The 18,148-nt window shown below is 43.0% G+C and overlaps 1 protein-coding gene across 1 annotated transcript in view; it reads left to right on the top strand.

Moving 5' to 3' along the window:
- The first annotated feature begins 2,852 nt into the window (after nt 1–2,852).
- Nucleotides 2,853–18,148, top strand: part of betaCOP (coatomer subunit beta) — a 38,263-nt gene continuing 22,967 nt past the window's right edge. The window contains exons 1-8 of the mRNA XM_068365356.1: nt 2,853–2,998; nt 7,287–7,406; nt 7,672–7,901; nt 8,030–8,199; nt 8,411–8,618; nt 9,638–9,775; nt 9,962–10,154; nt 10,453–10,555. Of these exons, the coding sequence (XP_068221457.1) occupies nt 7,316–7,406; nt 7,672–7,901; nt 8,030–8,199; nt 8,411–8,618; nt 9,638–9,775; nt 9,962–10,154; nt 10,453–10,555 (1,133 nt within the window). The 5' untranslated portion in view covers nt 2,853–2,998; nt 7,287–7,315. The remainder of the gene's footprint in view (nt 2,999–7,286; nt 7,407–7,671; nt 7,902–8,029; nt 8,200–8,410; nt 8,619–9,637; nt 9,776–9,961; nt 10,155–10,452; nt 10,556–18,148) is intronic.

The raw sequence follows: 18,148 nt of genomic DNA, 5'->3' as shown, positions 1-18,148 counted from the left end.
GCTAAAGGCAAAGTTCATTTGGCACGGCATTTCTAAGGATGCTAAGGATTGGGTCCGCGCCTGTACTTCTTGCCAAACTTCCAAAGTACATCGACACACGGATTCAGGAGTGGGCACCTTTCCTCAACCTCAGCGTCGTTTTGCACACATTCACGTCGACGTTGTAGGCCCCCTACCCACATCACAAGGACATCTTTACCTGTTTACCGTCATCGACCGCTCCACTCGTTGGCCTGAAGCCATTCCCATGGAAACTGCAACGTCCGCCTCATGTACATCTGCCTTACTCTCTGGATGGATTTCAAGATTCGGTATCCCTGAGCATATTACTTCTGACAGGGGAACCACTTTCACCTCTCAATTGTGGACGTCATTAGCGAATCTCCTGGGCATCACCCTTCATCAGACAACGGCCTACAACCCCGCTGCCAATGGAATGGTTGAACGTTTTCATCGCACCCTCAAAGCAGCTTTGATGTCCCGCTGCAAGGATTGCAACTGGTTTACTCAGCTTCCCTGGGTCCTCCTGGGACTAAGGACCACTCCTAAAGACGCCCTCGACGTCTCGGCAGATGAAATGGTGTATGGCGACCCGTTGGTCGTCCCTGCCGAATTTTTTCCTTCTACAACCTCCTCCGACGATCTCCAGCGCATACGTCACGTCGTGGGAAAATTTACTCCGTGCCGCCAGACTTACAAGCCCCCAGCGAAGCATCACATACCAACGGACTTGCACTCTGCAACACACGTCTTCCTACGCAACGACACCAGCAAGCCACCACTAACGCCCCCTTACACGGGCCCTTTCCTTGTGATCCGACGCAGTCCGAAAGCATTCCTAGTAAACATTCGGGGCAAAGAAGACTGGGTCTCCATTGATCGTCTAAAACCTGCTTATCTTCTGCCAGATGACCCGCCTACAGTTCGCCTCTCCAGATCAGGGCGCCCTATTTAACATGTACAGTATGTCATTTTTAGGGGGGGAGCCATGTACCAACCGTGTGTCACACAATTGTACATAATTTCTTTTGCATATATTATGCTTGTATCTTCGCTCTTCCCTCGCACTAAACGAACATGAAAATTCATGTCTGCTGTTTCCTCTGTAACATTGTCTGTCTTGTTAACTTGTTATGTCCTGTTGCCTTGAGGTTTTGTATATAAAGGAGAGTGTTCTATAACAATATAACTCAGTTGATTGCATCCTGCCTTTGAGTTCACAACCCTCACTCGGCTTCGTCACAAGTTCATTGGACTTCTTTTGTTCCTAATTGTCTGTTTAACACTGAATTTTCTTATTATTGCCCTTGCTTTTTCCCTTCCATTTTTGCATGATTTAATTTTAAGTCACCTCTTTAGCTATCTTCACTATTTTTTTAACTTTTTGTGTTTATTTTCTTTCTTTCTTGTTTAATATTATCCAATTCATTTCTATTAGAATCTCACAGTAACGTGATAACATATCTTTTGATATTCTATAAGCGGGCTATCACCTTTATCTTCCTCTATTATGTCGCTATAGATACCTTCCTCGTCTTCTTCTTCCCTGATTAAGGCATAATCGATCACCGATTGTTTATCCTTTTCAACTCTACGCCAGGTTCGTCTACATCCACAGTTACTATTAGCAACTATCATATTGGACTAAACTGTCGTGTTATTTTTCCTGATTTTGAGATATCTTAATTGTTTTTCGTGATATTTCCAACTTTGCTACGTAAGGTACCAATTACGAATACTTTTCTTCTCTGATTGGTATCAATAATTCTTTTAATGATCTATACATGGTTTCCAAAATCATGCTTTTTTTTTTGTAGCGCATAAATATCACCATTCGATTTTTTTTATTATCAATTTTAACCCACTTGAGACTCATGGATACGGTTTTCACTTTTTATTTCCATTATTAAGTTTTTTAATTCTTTCTTTGCAGCGATCAAAACTCCTCCACCTTTTAATTTTCTAATTTCTCCATCCTTCAAATGGGTCTCAGTGATGCAGATTACAATTTGTTTTAATTTTTATATTATCTCCTCGAGCGAGTCCTATTTTGAGTCCATATCCCTTATATTAATGTAATATGCCGTGAATCCTTTATGAATTTTGCCTTTTCCCCTCTAATCTTATTTTTGCTTCTTTCCTCTTCCTTATCTACAGGGAATGCCTCATTGGTAACGTCTCTGCCTGGTGTTTGCCAGACGGGGGTTCGAGTCCCACTCAGACTTGTTAGTGTCTCTAGCGTCTGCAACCCTACCATCCTTGTGAGCTAAGGTTTGGGGGATTTGAGGGAGCCTATAGATCTATCTGCTGAGTCATCGGCAGCCATTGCCTGGCCCTCCCCGGTCCTAGCTTGGATGGAGAGGGGGCTTGGGTGCTGATCATATAATATATATGGTCAGTCTCCAGGGCTTTGCCCGGGTTGCTAGGGCAATGTCACTGTCCCTTGCCTCTGCCATTCATGAGCTACCTTTAAACCTTGTGGTTATGAGAGAAAGAGAACTCATCCCTTGGGCTGTGTTGTAGAAAGAAATTTCTATCATTTGAAATTCCCTCCTTTGGCCATGCCACGTCCCTCGCACAAAAACACAATTTCCGTATCAGTTCTTCTTGGTTTTGTTGTTTCCTAATTTGGTTAGATAAAATCTGCATTAATGAAAACGAATTAAACATTCATATTCGTATATGTCATAACATTATTATTTTGTGTGAAACTCGTTTTCCAGATGTACAGGCATTCAGATTCATGTTACAACATTAATATTTCAAATGCGAGAGTAATATATAATATGGGGTTTGAAGAGTATATTTTCATTAGATAGAGTATTTTTCTCATATAAACTTATATAAATTGTTTATATAATATGAAATGAATAGAAACATACCAGGGTTGTACTGTAAAATGTGTCATCATTAGTCAATAGTTGTAGACGTCATTTGTTGGTCGGCGATCTCCTGTGTTGTCATCTGTGTCCACCTGTCAAAAGTTATATTTATTTTAGTAAGTTTATTTCCATTTTTATCGTATATCAATTTATAAAGTTATTAAACAATTTTGGGTAGTCTGCAGATTGTTAAACACAATAAACTAACAGTTTATTACCTGAAATAAGCCATGTTGTGTTCATTGAGGTTAATGTCCAAGTTTTATCTAAAGCTTTTCCTATGCTAACGTCTTTGGCTCGCTTAATGGCCTATACTTGTTATTATGGAGCGTAATTTCTCTCATAACGCTATCAACTTTCGTTCTTTCAAGTTATCAGCGGCTAGAAATAAATTACAGAAATCTGCTAAATTTACCAGAGCACTGAGCGCTTAATGGCCTATACTTGTAATTGGAGAGACTAGTTTTTGGGTATAACTTTACCCCTTCACCATTCGGAGATACTCTTATGTTCCCAGCAGAAACTCGGGATGTATGTATGATGACAGTCACCTGTATGTATAATAACGGCTGTCTAAGAATATTCCAGTTTATAAGTTGGGTTGCAGGGGGGGGCGTTAGCCCACCCGTCAGGTAAGTAGGTTAGAACATAGCTTTTATGTCAGGTTAGAGGGCGGGAGAGTTTAGATTAGCTGGTGTCCATATTTTGTGCTTCTAGCTGCTGATGTACAAAGGCTCCGAAACTCGCCTTCTTACCGTAGGTCTGATTGGGTTATAAGGGATTTAGGTTACAACCTTCCTAGTTTATATTAGGCTGAAATGGAAGGACACAGCAATTGGTAGTGACGAAACGTATAAGGATTTGCCAAATATTCTGAAATTTTTTTTCATTTTCACGGTGCAATTGCATATTTAACCTATGCAGTAATATTCTATAAAATTTTTGCCTGCTGTCAGTTGTAGAGTAATTCTGGTCTCGGCCCAATAGACTATTATTGAAGCCTTTGTAGTTCGTTGGGAAAGAATGGGTGTAAAATTTCAAAAGTTACAAATGGAAAAATTAATTTTAAAAGGGAAACAAACACAAGAACACCGTGTAACCTAACCTAGGAGCTGTATTCTTACGTACTTACCTATCGGGAGAGTGCTACGCCCACTTTCGACCCCCTTAGATTTTTTTTTACTTTGCTTACCTTAAGGCTTAGTCTCAACCTATATAACGCTACCAAACCGGCTTCACTCTTGGCAAGGTAACACTAAATCATATGTTATAAATCATAAAACTGGCTTCATATGACGGTATTGCATTTTAGGCAGAAATATCTATTTGACAAGTTTTGAGGTTTACACCTATCGCGACAAACTACATTCACGCCCTAATGTTTTCTTTAGATTTCTCAACATGGATTGCACTGATCACCTATGGCAGTTGCAAAATTTTCCTCAGAAGATTATAGTTTTTTAAATCATTATATATATTATGTTACTATGAATCCTCAAAACCACCTGTTCCTCCCAACCAGAACTAGAATATTGCCTTACTCATATAGAGTTACTGACCCCCCCCCCATTTACTTTTCACACCAATACTTGAACTTGCCTAGGATGCCATTTCATACTCGGAATTATGTCTAAATATTTCTGAATACCACTTAGTTGAGATTATATCCATCAAAATAATGGAGCCATCCTGGTACAAGTTTGTCTATTCCCCAACTGCTTCCTTTGAATATTCCCATTCTAGGTATTCCCATTCTCTCGTAACGCAACGTCCAATCTTTGCCCAATTATTCCACTCTGTATTCATAGTTAATTCCCCATTAGATGTATTGTTTCAAAACCTTTTAAGCTTAGTTACTTCAGTTACTTGATATCATCACTGATGCTATTAAATTTTCTTTGGTACATCTCAAAATATTTCTTACCAATCTCATATTCTCTCATCTACAAGTTAGTCGCTTTTCTCGCCTTTGGCTAGCCATAATGCAGTTTGTATTTTTGATACATAGTATTCTCCATCATTTAATTGTGCCAGAACTAATCCAATTAAATTATTCAGGTTTGCATAGGTAGGATAAAAAAACATATTACTGTACTGTATATAAAAAAAGATTTTGTCTTTTTGAGAAACTTTTTTAAAAACACAAAGCTAGGATGGTTCAGGTGCTTTATCAAGAACGTAACCCATGCCTATTTATTTCTCGTTTATTAGCATTCCATTGTAGTTTACGGGAAAATTAGATTATACAAAAAGGATAGTAAAAACAAACCCTTTAGTGCTGATCTTTTATGTCTTTGGTAGCCTAAAATAGTATGGATGTTAAGTAGGGTGAAGCTTATTAGTATCTAGATCATGTGATGATTGTTGAGAAGTCATCTTGTCTGGTATGTTGGAGAATGTAAAAGGACTACAAAATAAATCAGAATCTCACAATATGTTTTGTTTTGCCTTCAGGGAAGTACAAACATTCTTGTAAATTTTCGTGATAACGACGGGGAGGCAAAAGGGAGACATTTTCATCTCATTGGCAATAAAAATTTTGTAGATGATGAAGGGAAAAAGTTGTCAAAGACCGGGAACAAAATTTACTTTGAACTACATTGTATTTAAAGGCATATACTACATAAAGCATCTTATTAATGGACAAGAGGTAAAGGCTGGTGAATGGAAGGATGAGAAATCAGAAACCTCTTTGGGCTATGATGTTCTGTAATGTTTATTGTTTTTCCATTGAAATTGTTATTATGCCATATAACCTGTTATAATTTAAAATATTTCTTAAATGTTTTAGACTGGTTATTCACCATGCAAAGCAAAATTACCTTTTACCTAATTGCCTATCATGGGACCTCGGGAAATAAATCAGGCAAACTAAATAAAAAACTATTTTGAAGAGAACTGTTTGTAAATCGAACATATGTGTAACCGTGGTTTTCTTTAAAGGAGAAAAAGAGAACTGTATTTTTTGTATATGATGTTCATTTATATAAAAAAGTTAAAAGTATACACAGCATTATCTTTATTAATGTTTCTTAGGTTACTACCATTAAGGACTGCCAACATCTGCAAGTTATGGAAGGCATTTCTTGCTTCTATAGTTTTCCCATCTTAGATAGTTGTCTATCTTTAACTTGTCTATCAGGGCATTGATACCAACACTACAAGTATATGCTTTACGGACAGGCTACATTTGATATAAAGTGCTCAAGGTGTTTAGAAATCTTTCTGTATTGCTAAGGCGTAATGGGTAATGACCTAAAGTAAAAAATATAGTTGTATGTTCATAACAAATGAATAGGCCATAGGTATCCTTTTACTTCTGTTCAGTATTCAGTCAGAAGTACCGTATTTCCCGTGTGATAAGACGATACAAGTGGTAAGACGCACCCTTAAATTAGCAAGGCAGTTTTAGAAAAAAAAAATGAGGATTTTAAAAACTACTTAGCTTTTCAGCGACTCTAGCGTGATTATTGTCTGGCACAGTAACTTTCCTTATTTTGAGTGTATTATGAAATGTTCAAGTTAATATTTATTAGCTATATGCCGATTATCCCAATTCTATTACATATTCTTATAAGAAACAACTAAACCAGTCGTAGTTTCCACCACAACTACACGTTTACTCATAGTGCTTGGTGTTTCAAGTGTTGTTTACAGTAAAGCAGCCTTGCCAAAGGTTCTTTATAAAATTTTGGTAAACATGTAAAATTCTAGTAATAGTTCCAAAATTCCTCATATACCCTATAAATATTCACACAAAATGTAGTTATTGATTATAGAAATCTATAAATTCTTTTGGGAGGAATACTTTCGCTACTGTTTATGTGATTCTGGGTCTAGTTACTTTTCTGCTACCTTGGTAATACTGCACTCAACTAACAGAAGTTATTTTCCAAGGACGTATTCAGCAACTATCTGTTTGCATTATTTCGGAACTCAGGCAACAAAGTCATTATCAATATATTGCTTTATTGCAAAATATCAACAAAATATTAGAAAATATATAGTGTCATAGTGTCGTCTGCTACGAGACCACTAGTTGGCATGTTTAATTTACTACTGTACTTCATTAAATTAAGTGCAAAATAAAAATGAATGAATTTATATTATATGAATGATAATTGTAGGTTTATATTCTATCTCCCGTGAGTTTGAGTGCTTGTATGTCAATAGTTTGGTGTTTGAGGTGTGTCAAACTACCCTATACAACATTTTCTTAGTGTTAAGACGCAGGGTGATTTTGGGGGGCATTTTTCGTGAAAAAAGGTGCGTCTTATGATACGGGAAATACTTTATATACTGTAGTTACCTTAAGTAGTTTGTATGATATAAGAATTTTAAGAAACATTTCCATATTTGTATGCTATTTTTATCCTGTTTTTCATATACTGTACATTTCTTCAGGAAGGCAGGAGGGAGTTTCCTTATTTGCAATGGGGACTCAGGAGCAACCATGTTACACCCTGATACAGGGACCTTCGGATACTGAACAGCCTTCAGAAATGCAACTAAAACAAGATTTAGGTAAGTTTTTTCATATTACTGAAAATACTCGTTTTGTTATGGATATTGATTTTTGTGTGAGTTGTATTTACTACTTGGTATAGCCTATATTGTTGTTGTTTTTATTATTAGCCAAATAATAATGTCAAATTTGATCTGTTACTTTTCCAAAGATGAGAAGCCTCCTGCTTCTCCAAATAAGAAAGTATACAATCATCATTGAACCAGGAATTCAGGTTAAAATATTATCTTTTGAAATGTGCGTAAAATGAACTTTTCCTTTCAGAAAATGGTGATAATCCTGTCAAGATTGGAGCTCTTAAAAAAGTGATCCAGTTGATATTAAATGGCGAACGGCTGCCAGGAATTCTGATGACGGTGATCCGTTTTGTCATGCCATCTGAAGACCACACAATTAAGAAGCTGTTGTTAGTGTTCTGGGAGATAGTGCCCAAAACTACCTCGGAGGGCAAACTGCTTCAGGAGATGATTTTGGTTTGCGATGCGTACAGAAAGGTTTGTCAACTCTTTCACGTTTTAGTTTATATCCTTAAAATATCAGTAGTTAATCATTCATATATTGTATTTGCATTGAAATTTTGCCAGTTCTTAGATCATTGTACAGTATTTTATATTAATTTCAGGACTTATCTCATCCCAATGAATTCATCCGTGGGTCAACACTGAGATTTCTGTGCAAGTTGAAGGAGCCTGAGCTTTTAGAGCCATTGATGCCTACCATCAGAATTTGTCTCGAACACAGGCACTCCTACGTTCGTAGAAATGCTGTCTTGGCTATTTTTACCATTTACAAGTATGTTATCGCTACATTAATTATCGTCAGCGTAAATGTACATGTACAAAAATTAGCTATGGCAGTCATTTGCTTGCTTTGATTGTTGGAATTTGAGGTGAATTTAACCATTAGAATAACTTGCAACATTCTTATTACACATTCATAAGTGGCAGAGAACTCATGACCCTCCCTTTGTTATTACAGATGAATTTTGATATTTTTCTTGCAGAAACTTTGATTTTCTTATTCCGGATGCCCCCGAGCTGATTTCAAACTTCTTGGAAGGCGAACAGGATATGTCTTGCAAACGAAATGCCTTCATGATGTTGATTCATGCTGATCAGGAGAGAGCTCTCACTTACCTCTCAACTTGCATTGATCAAGTCAACTCCTTCGGGGATATCTTGCAGCTCGTCATTGTTGAACTGATTTATAAGGTAAATATTTATTTCATTTGGTTGATTCTGTATATAATAAAGTACAAAAAAGGAACGTAGTTAAAAATAGTTGTTCGTTTGTAGAAGTTGTATTTACCTCCGCCAATGAAGTTGGAATGAGGTTATGTTTTATCCCCTGTTTGTGTGTGTATTTGTGAATAGCTTCCTGGCCACAATTTTAAAAGTAGAGTAATTAAACTTGCAGGGATTACCTGTTATGTTAAAAGCTGGAAATTATTAAATTTTAGGAGGTCGTGGTCAAGCAAAATATCCAATTCACGTAATTAGCCATAAGTTTGGACATTGTTGTCACAGATACTTCAAACTTGGTTCATATTTAGGTGTGTGAAAATCCATGCCAATTATTTCGTGTTAAGGTCAAGGTCGAGAAATAAGCTACCGCGACGGAGGTCTTCACTCTTAATGGCTCTTTAGTACTGTACATTCTATTTTATGCAACCTACAATTATCATCCAATTCTCTCCTCTCAGTATAATGGAGAAAAGTACATTTTATATTCAGTTGATTGTCTTACAGTTATGTATCGGGTATACTTTTGTAGCTGTTATAGTTCTTGAAAGGAAAAACAATTAAGAATTGGCTAGCATTTTTCTATTTACGTACTTTCATTAGTCCTTGTTGTCTGTTTACTGGAAAACACTACCCAAGTGACATTTGAAACTTTTACTATCTAAATCTCTTCTTTAAAAGGTCATGAGATGAAGCTTTTAAATGCAGAATGTTGAATGGGTATTTTGGCAATTTTCCTTTTCCATTGCTATCAAAATACTTGCCTGATTCAATCAATTTTATAGCTGTTAGTTTTTAATGTAGGTGAAAAAAAATTAACATCCTTATATACTTGATACTTTTCTGTTGATCGAAATCCTGTTTGATTTTATAAAATCTGCTAGTAAACTTATTGCTTTTTATTTACTGTATTTCATTATAACTATCCCACTTAAATGCAAGGTGCATATTACTCGTATAATGGTCATAATTATTCTTCTACTCCTCAGGTATGTCATGCCAACCCAGGAGAAAGGGCAAGGTTTATCAGGTGCATATACAACCTCTTGAATTCTAGCAGTCCTGCTGTACGATACGAGGCTGCTGGTACCCTCGTCACACTTTCTTCAGCCCCTACAGCCATCAAGGTAATTTTGTGAAAGAAGATCGTATTCCTTGGTCAGGGGTTTTGAGCTTGTGTTGTATCTTATGTAAATTATGTAAATTTTTACTTATTTTATCCAATTTTTATTATAATAAAAGGTAATACTAATTTGCAATTTCAGTATTGGTGAATACCTATATATTAATTTAGATTAACGTTACTATTTCAGGCTGCTGCTAATTGTTACATAGAGTTGATTGTTAAGGAAAGCGACAACAATGTCAAGTTGATCGTGCTTGATCGCCTGGTGGCACTGAAGGACTCGCCTCAGCAGGAAAAGATTCTCCAGGAACTTGCCATGGATGTGCTCAGGATTCTTACAACACCTGACTTGGAAGTGCGCAAAAAGACATTGAATTTAGGTACAGTACCGTTTTTTTTTTTTTCTGCTGGATGACAAGGACTAATAATGACAAAACTATAAACTTTCATGAAATCTATTATTAATTTGCTGTTGTTATACTTCGTTATAACTTTTTAGAATATATACTATACCATTTGTAAATGATAAGCATATGAAAAGTGTAATGATTTTCGAGGAGTTACTGTATGTGATATTTACAGTTGAGTACTTTACTCATTCACCACAACCTGGAATAAATAGTACTATGCTTAGGAAGACCACCTTTTAACTAATCTTGTACTCATTGCTATTTCCAGCTTTGGAGTTAGTGACATTACGCACAGTCAATGAAATGGTGGAAGTTCTGAAGAAGGAAGTAGGCAAGACCCACAACACAGTGGAACATGAAGACACTGGAAAGTGAGTACTGTACTGTGGATTTGCTATACTTAAGAAAAGGGTTGTGGTGGTCAATTTGGTAACATCCCTGACTGGTGGAAGCCAGATTGGGGTTAGAGTCCTGCTCAAATTCGTTAGTTCTTTGGTCACTGCAACCTCACCATCCTTGTGAGCTAAGAAGGGGGGTTTTGGGGGAGCTTATAGGTCTATCTGCTGAGTCATCAGCAGTCATTGCCCAGCCCTTCTTGGTCCTAGCTTGGGTGAAGAGGGATCTCTGATTATTCATGAGTAGCCTGTAAACCTTCAAAGGTTGAATTTCAAAAGTTTAACTAAATTGAACTTCAAATATTTTACTTACTGCTAATAGTGAAACTTACAGTAGTTTTTTCCTACTCTGATGAATAATTTGTTGAAATATATAAGATTTCAACCACATAACTAAATGCCTTACATTTTAATGCAAATATTTCAACAAAGTAATTAATAATGGCAATTTTTCTAGTAAATAAGCATATGGGTATGTATGAAGTTTAACAGTTATGGCACAAACGTTGTTATGAATGAATTAGGTAATTAGCGTTTGAAGAAAATATATATATGTAGTTCTCTCTTACTAAAATATGGACGACTTTTCAGTATACAAAGCGAAGTATAGTTTGTTCCAACACGAATACTTACCTCGAACTACTTTCTTAGGAGTTACCTGTAATCTCCTCTCTACCGACCAGAGTTTTGTGTAGTATACCCTATACCCGTTTTCTATGGAGGGCTAACCCGGGAGTGAGAGAAGGTGCCCCGAGGGTAGCCTTTGAGCTAGGTCGAGGTCCGCTTGGGTCCCGTGAGTCAGTAAGTTCTCTGGTCGCGACGTGATACCATACCCTCACGTCGCTCTCGTCTCTCTCGACCCTTTGTGTCCGCCTCGTGTGTCCCGCGTGGTAGCTTTGTGCTTATCCCTTGTGTTCTTGTGTGTTCACTACCCTTCCTTGTGCTTCCCAAGTGTATCCCTTTGATTCGCTTCGTTCCTGTGTCTTGTGGTTGTGTGCTATGGAGCAGATCCGCCGTTGTCCTGGGCCTAGAGCCGGAAAGTCGTGTGGAGCGTTCCTCTCCAAACCCGAAGTGGACCCTCACTCCCTTTGCTCTTCCTGTAGGGGCAGGATGTGCTCTCCATCGGATACGTGCATTGAGTGTGTTGGTTGGAGTGAGATTCAGTGGGTGCGATACGGCACGAAGAAAAAGAAGTCGTCGAAACGTTCGCCCAGGAAATCTAGCGTCTCTTCGCCGCTACCGTCACCCAGTGGACGGTCCGACGGGGCTTCTGTCTCGCCTTCCCCTACCCAGAGTAGGGGACGAGGTAAGTCGGTTGCGGGGAAAGAGCCGAGGGTTCTTCCCCAGGAGTCTAATGTGTGAGAAGTGGGGGTTGCGGGGACTTCTCAGGCTAGTGGGGAGCCTGGTAGTGCTGTGTCGGGGGGTTCTGGAGACTCTGTCCTTGTGCTTGGGGGGCACGTTTCCTCCGACGACCCCTTATGGTGTAGTAAGGTTGTACCTGTTTCTTCGCCCCCTTCGTGGGCCTGTGTTTCAGGTTCTTCGGCAGGTGGCGACGCCCAGGGTAAGCTAGACTCCACAGTAAGTGATTCCTTCGCGTGGAAGCTCCCTAAAACGCCAGGTAGGTCCCCTATGTGGATGGAAGAGGGCCTGGATACCTGGTTCCCTAGTGTAGGGCGTCAACCCTCTTTTGCAGCTCCTCTGACGACGGTCCCAGAAACCTTCCTGCAACCCTCTACCTCGGGTACGCAGCGAGTCGCGAAGCCCTCCGTAGCCCCCGCTTCTGCCCGTCGTGCGGGTGGTACAGTTTCGTCGGGCTCTTCGGATGGTGGGGCTTCGTTCTCTTCAGAAGAAGAAACCAGGAGGAGACATCGGCGCCGGAGGGAGTGGTCCAGGAGCAGGCGTTCCCGCTCAAGATCCTGTTCGAGGTTCAGCAGGAGACGGTCCCGCTCTCCACGGAGGAAACACAGGAGGAGTAGGTCCCCCGATGGTGATTGGGTCTTCGTTCCCCGTAAGTCTGAGTTGCAGTGTTCCCCGGACTGGCAATCCAGGGATTTCTCGCCACGAAGGCCATCCTCCAGGCGAAGATATGACCCTCGCAGGGAGAAATGCGAGAAGGCCACTTCAGGCAGGCGTAAGGCCGCGAAGCTTCCGGTTCACCCCGCCCAGCGGGGGGAACCGTGCTTCCTTACGGGCAGCCTGGCCGAATCAGGTCAGCTGGTTCGGCCCTCGGACTTTAAGGAACGGTTCCCTCCGTCGGGTCAGCCCACGGGATCCGCGTCCTCGTCCCCCAGAGAGAATGCACGAACGGTAGTCCTCGCCGGCACGGCGATGCCAGTTCTGACCCCCGAACCTGGTGCGGAGGTTTCCGCTGGGGAAGACCGGTACCACCGCAGGGGAGTGCCTGTTGTGCCAGAACCAAAGCGCCCGGTGGGAGTGCCCGGTGACCCGGCTCCTCGGGATCAGGCAGAAGGGTGACCCGGCTCCTCGGGATCAGGCCGAAGGTTCTGCTGACAGTAGGGAAGGTTCCCCGACCGAGGACTCGGCCTATCGGAAAGTTATAGGCCTGATCCGAAGGCATCATAGAATTGAAGAGCCGGTTACAACCGATGAGGACTACTGGAGGTCCAGCCTGACCCGCTTGATGCAGGCACCCGTCCAACAGAAAACCTCCCTGGCCCTACCTGTGGCCCGAGATCTCGTCCTGGGACGGGCTCACGTCGATAGAGTTGTGGCAGGCAATGCCGAAGCTCCCAAAACGCAGAGCTCTTCGAAGTTGCTCCAAGGGCTCAAGACACAGAGCAGGGTTTATGTGCCAGAAGGACAACGACCGGGAGCCTGCAAGGTGGAGCCTGCCCTCGACGTTCTGGGACAGGGTGCCTCGGAGGACAGAGCCTCTTCAGCCCCGATTTGTTTTTCACAGTCGGAGGATGCGATGATGGAGGAGATGTCGAAAGACCTAGTTCACGTCTCCTCTTGGTTGGACTGGTGGGCTTCCACACTGGTAGGTGTGCAAGCCACATATGACTTGACGGACCCGGAACAGCAAAGCCTCCTGAGGGAGCTTATCATCTCCGGGGGCAAGACCCTGAAGTTCCTCACGTATCAGTCCCTTGCCCGGTCAGCGAATTGGGTTCTTCGCAAAAGGGACACCATTCTGGCGAAGCTTTCCCGGAAGGTCCCAGACAGAGAGGCGAGGGCCATGAGGAGCCTTCCTGTGTGGGGTGACTCCTTGTTCCCCTTGAAGGAGCTAGAGGAGATCATGGAAAAGGTGGCTAAAAGAAAAGAAGTGAACGCTCCCAGGCCTCCACCGGTAAGGAGGCCCCCTACAAGAGGTCAGCCTCAGACGGTCCCTCTACTTCTCAGGCCCCGCCTAACCTGACGAGGAGAGAAGCCCCTTCTTCCTCGTGGGCCTCAGCGCCTCAGCCCCCCCGTAGAGGAGCTCCAGCAGTGTCGGCCTCGTTTAGGACAGGATATTCTGCCTCCAGGAGAGGCCATTCAGGCCGCTCCTCCAGGAGGAGGTAGAGTGGGAGGCCCCCTACTCCTGCCCAAGCCTCAGGTATGCCTCAGACTACATTGGCAAGCATGGAAGGCTCACGGAGCAGAGCCCTGGACAGTATCCGTACTGAAGGAGGGGTACAGGTTACCGTTCTTGACAGAACCCCCCCCCCCTTTAATTCCGGCCAGCCTGTCGGAGTGGTTGGCACCCAAGGACCCGTTGAAGAGGGCGGCCCTTCAAGAAGAGGTGTCCACGATGTTGGAAAAGGGCGCCATGGAGGAGATCCTGCACCCAGGGCCAGGTTTCTACAGCCGCCTGTTCCTGGTAGAAAAGGCGACGGGGGGTGGAGACCGGTGATAGACCTGTCAGCTCTCAAGTTTGTGCGAAAGACAGATTTCAAAATGGACACTCCGAAGTCAGTCTTGCTGTCCTTGAGGGAGAAAGACTACAGGATGACCATAGACCTCAAGGACGCATACTTCCAAATCCCGGTCCACCCCTCAAGTCGGAAGTTTCTCCGGGTGAAATGGGGTACCCAGATCCTGCAATTCAAGACCCTCTACTTCGGGTTGTCGACAGCTGCCCAGGTATTCACGAGAGTCTTCACGACAGTCTCGGTGTGGGCTCACGAGCGGGGCATTCGCATCATCCGGTACCTGGACGACTGGTTGCTTCTTTCCTCCTCGGAGGACGTTTTGAAGGAGCAGGGTTTAAAACTTCTCTAGTTTTGCAAGGGTCTGGGTATCATGATCAACCCAGAAAAATCGAACCTATCTCCCTCCACCAGAATGACCTATTTGGGGATGACACTGGATTCCCTACTAGTGAAAGCTTTCCCGTCGGAGGAGAGGATAAGCAATCTTATGAAGATCCTTCTTCCTTTCCTGTCGGGGCAACCCAGGAGGGCGAAGGACTGGCAAAGGCTAATAGGTCATCTGGTGTCGTTGGAGAAACTGGTTCCCCAGGGGAGACTCAGACTCAGAGCCGTCCAATGGAACCTGAAGAGCTTCTGGAACCAACTGGACTCGCCCCAGAAATTAATCCCAGTCCTACCAAACACACTACCCTCCCTGGAATGGTGGCATTGCCGGTCGAACTCGCTCAAGGGGATGCCCTTCGCGACCGACCCTCCCGAGTTGCTCCTATTCATAGACGCCTCCAACCAGGGATGGGGAGCCCATCTCCTCAACGGGACGGCGAGAGGAACCTGGATGGACGGGGAGAAAGGCCTACACATCAATGTCCTAGAGTTGAAGGCAGTCCAGAAAGCTTGCCTGCACTTCATCGATCTACTAAGGGGAAACACTGTGGCGTTGATGTGCGACAACGCCACAGTGGTAGCGTTCATAAAGAAGCAGGGAGGCTTAAAATCAAGGAAGTTGTGCGATCTCGCCCTAGAGATCCTAGATTGGGCGGAAGCGAACCAGATAGTGTTATTGGCAAGGTTCATCCCCGGGAAAAAGAACGTTCTAGCCGACGGTCTCAGCAGGATGGGTCAGATAGTAGGAACAGAATGGTCCCTCCTCCCAGAAGTAGCCAGGCTCATCATTCAACGTTGGGGTTCCCCGGTGATGGACCTCTTTGCAACCAAGCTGAACGCGCAACTTCCCGTGTATTGTTCTCCTGTCCTAGACCCAAAGGCAGCCTTGGAGGATGCCTTTCAGCACAAGTGGGACAACCTAGACGTGTACGCTTTTCCCCCCTTCACGTTGATCAGGCAAGTGATCAACAGAGTAAGAGCTGCCCGGAACTTAAGGATGACTTTGGTAGCGCCCTGGTGGCCGGAGAGAGAGTGGTTCGCAGACCTAAAAGACCTGACGAGCCATCCTCCGTGGCCACTCCCCGACAGGTCAGATCTTCTACAACAGCCACACTTTCTCAGGTTCCACGACAACCCACAGTCTCTACGCCTTCACGCCTGGAGACTATCGAGAGACTCCTGAAGAAGGAAGGATATTCGGCAGGAACAGCTAAGAGGATGTCGCGATACCTGAGAAGGTCGTCGGCAGCGGTCTACCAAGCGAAGTGGGCCTCTTTCACGAAGTGGTGCGCTTCGAAGCGCATAAAACCCCTCAAAGCCTCGGTCCCAGATATCGCAGACTTTCTAGTATATCTCAGGGACGAGATAGGGATGTCAATCCCAGCTATAAAAGGAGTACGAGCAGCCTTGGGTCAAGTCTTCCTTCTGAAGGGCATCGACCTGGGTTCCTCTAGACCAGTGGTTCTCAAACTATGGGTCGCGACCCAAAGTTGGGTCGCGAGATCAATTTTGATGGGTCGCAGGGACACAGGAACATTATCATGCTTTCAATGTTTCAGTGTATTTCAGTTGCTTAATTGAATTATTCTTCTTTAACCACAAATTAATTTAGCTTTGTAAATTAAAAGCAGTGCCATAGATTCTATTAATTTAGTTTTGTGAATTAAAAGCAGTGCCATAGATTCTATTAATTTAGTTTTGTGAATTAAAAGCAGTGCCATGGATTCTATTAATATAGTTTTGGGAACGAAAAGCAGTGCCATGAATCCTGTTCGTTTAGTTTTGTGAAAAGGAAAAGCAGTGCCATAAATCCCACTAGTTTAGTTTTGTGAATGAAAAGCTGTACACATTATTTTTTTTCCAAAATAAAGTGTATATATCATTGCATGTTTTCTTTCTCTTCACTTTACTCTGGGTCGCGAAGGAATGAAATGTTTCAAATAGGGTCGCTCATGAAAAAGTTTGAGAACCACTGCTCTAGACACATCTCTATGCTTGTCAGGAGTTTTGAACAGTCCTGCCCCCCTCAAACTGTTAGGGTGCCTCAGTGGGACTTAGCTAGGGTCCTGAAGATGTTAAGTAGCCCCCCCTTCGAACCAATGAAGGATATTGTAGACAGGGATCTCACTCTCAAGACAGTCTCTTTGTTGGCCTTGGCCTCTGCGAAAAGGGTAGGTGAGATCCATGGGCTGTCTTATGACGTCTCTCATTCGAAGGGGTGGAAAGAGATCTCTTTCAAGTTCGTCCCTTCGTTTGTGGCGAAAACCCAGAACCCAGCAGTCTGGGATCCTAAATTCGAGGGGTTCTCTCTGCCAGCTATTCCTAGGACTGGGAATCCTGAGGATTTGAGGTTATGCCCTGTCCGTGCCATTAGAAAATACCTTGAGAGGACTGCACATCTCCGGCCAGGCATCAAGAGCCTTTTCGTCTCCACAGGTGTTACAAAGAAGCAGGTATCGAAGAATACCATTTCCTTTTGGTTGAGACAAGTTATTGCCAGGGCCTACAAGGAGGAGGGACTGGCCTTGCCAGGCACTCCCAAGCCCCATGACATCAGAGGTCTGAGCACTTCCTTAGCCTTTAAGAAGAACATGACAGTGGGCCAGATCCTTCGAGCGGGCACCTGGTCGAACCAGTCAACCTTTACTGCCCATTACCTCAAGGACTACTCAAGAAAGTCCTTAGACGGGTTCTCCATTGGGTCAGTCATCTCCGCGCTCCAAGTGATTTAACGGTGAAGCCCCAGGCACAATCGTGGATAGCAAAACCAGGAGACACAGGTTCGTTCCTTTTCACCCTAATCCCCGTTTCCTATCCCTATCGGAGATAACCACACTTATGTAACCATTGAAGAACACGTCTCTGCAACTGCAGTACTGGACTCGGCATCAGAAGAATTTTTCAAAGGGTGAGTACTTAGACACTAACGTGAGCAGTTGTGTAGTTACCCTACCGTCCGTTTTCCCAGTTTGTTTTTGTTTTAAAACCTAGTTCATATCTAGGCTTCTTGGCGTCCGCTTGCTGGGTCTGAAGGTCAGGAAGTCACTCCCACCTCCTAAAGTGTAAGTCTCCTAAGAAAGTAGTTCGAGGTAAGTATTCGTGTTGGAACAAATCAAAAATTTTAAGTAATTTTTATTTTTCCTAACATACTTACCGAGAACTACTTTCGGGTAATGGCCCTCCCTTCCTTCCCCGAGTGCCTTTCTGCCCTTGCAGGGACTTTTTGCAACATCCGAGGAACTTACTGACTCACGGGACCCAAGCGGACCTCGACCTAGCTCAAAGGCTACCCTCGGGGCACGTTCTCTCACTC

This window comes from Palaemon carinicauda, chromosome 42, assembly GCF_036898095.1.
Source record: "Palaemon carinicauda isolate YSFRI2023 chromosome 42, ASM3689809v2, whole genome shotgun sequence".
NCBI lineage: Eukaryota > Metazoa > Arthropoda > Malacostraca > Decapoda > Palaemonidae > Palaemon > Palaemon carinicauda.
Note: the sequence above shows the minus strand (reverse complement) of the source record. Positions and strands in the feature narration are given on the sequence as shown.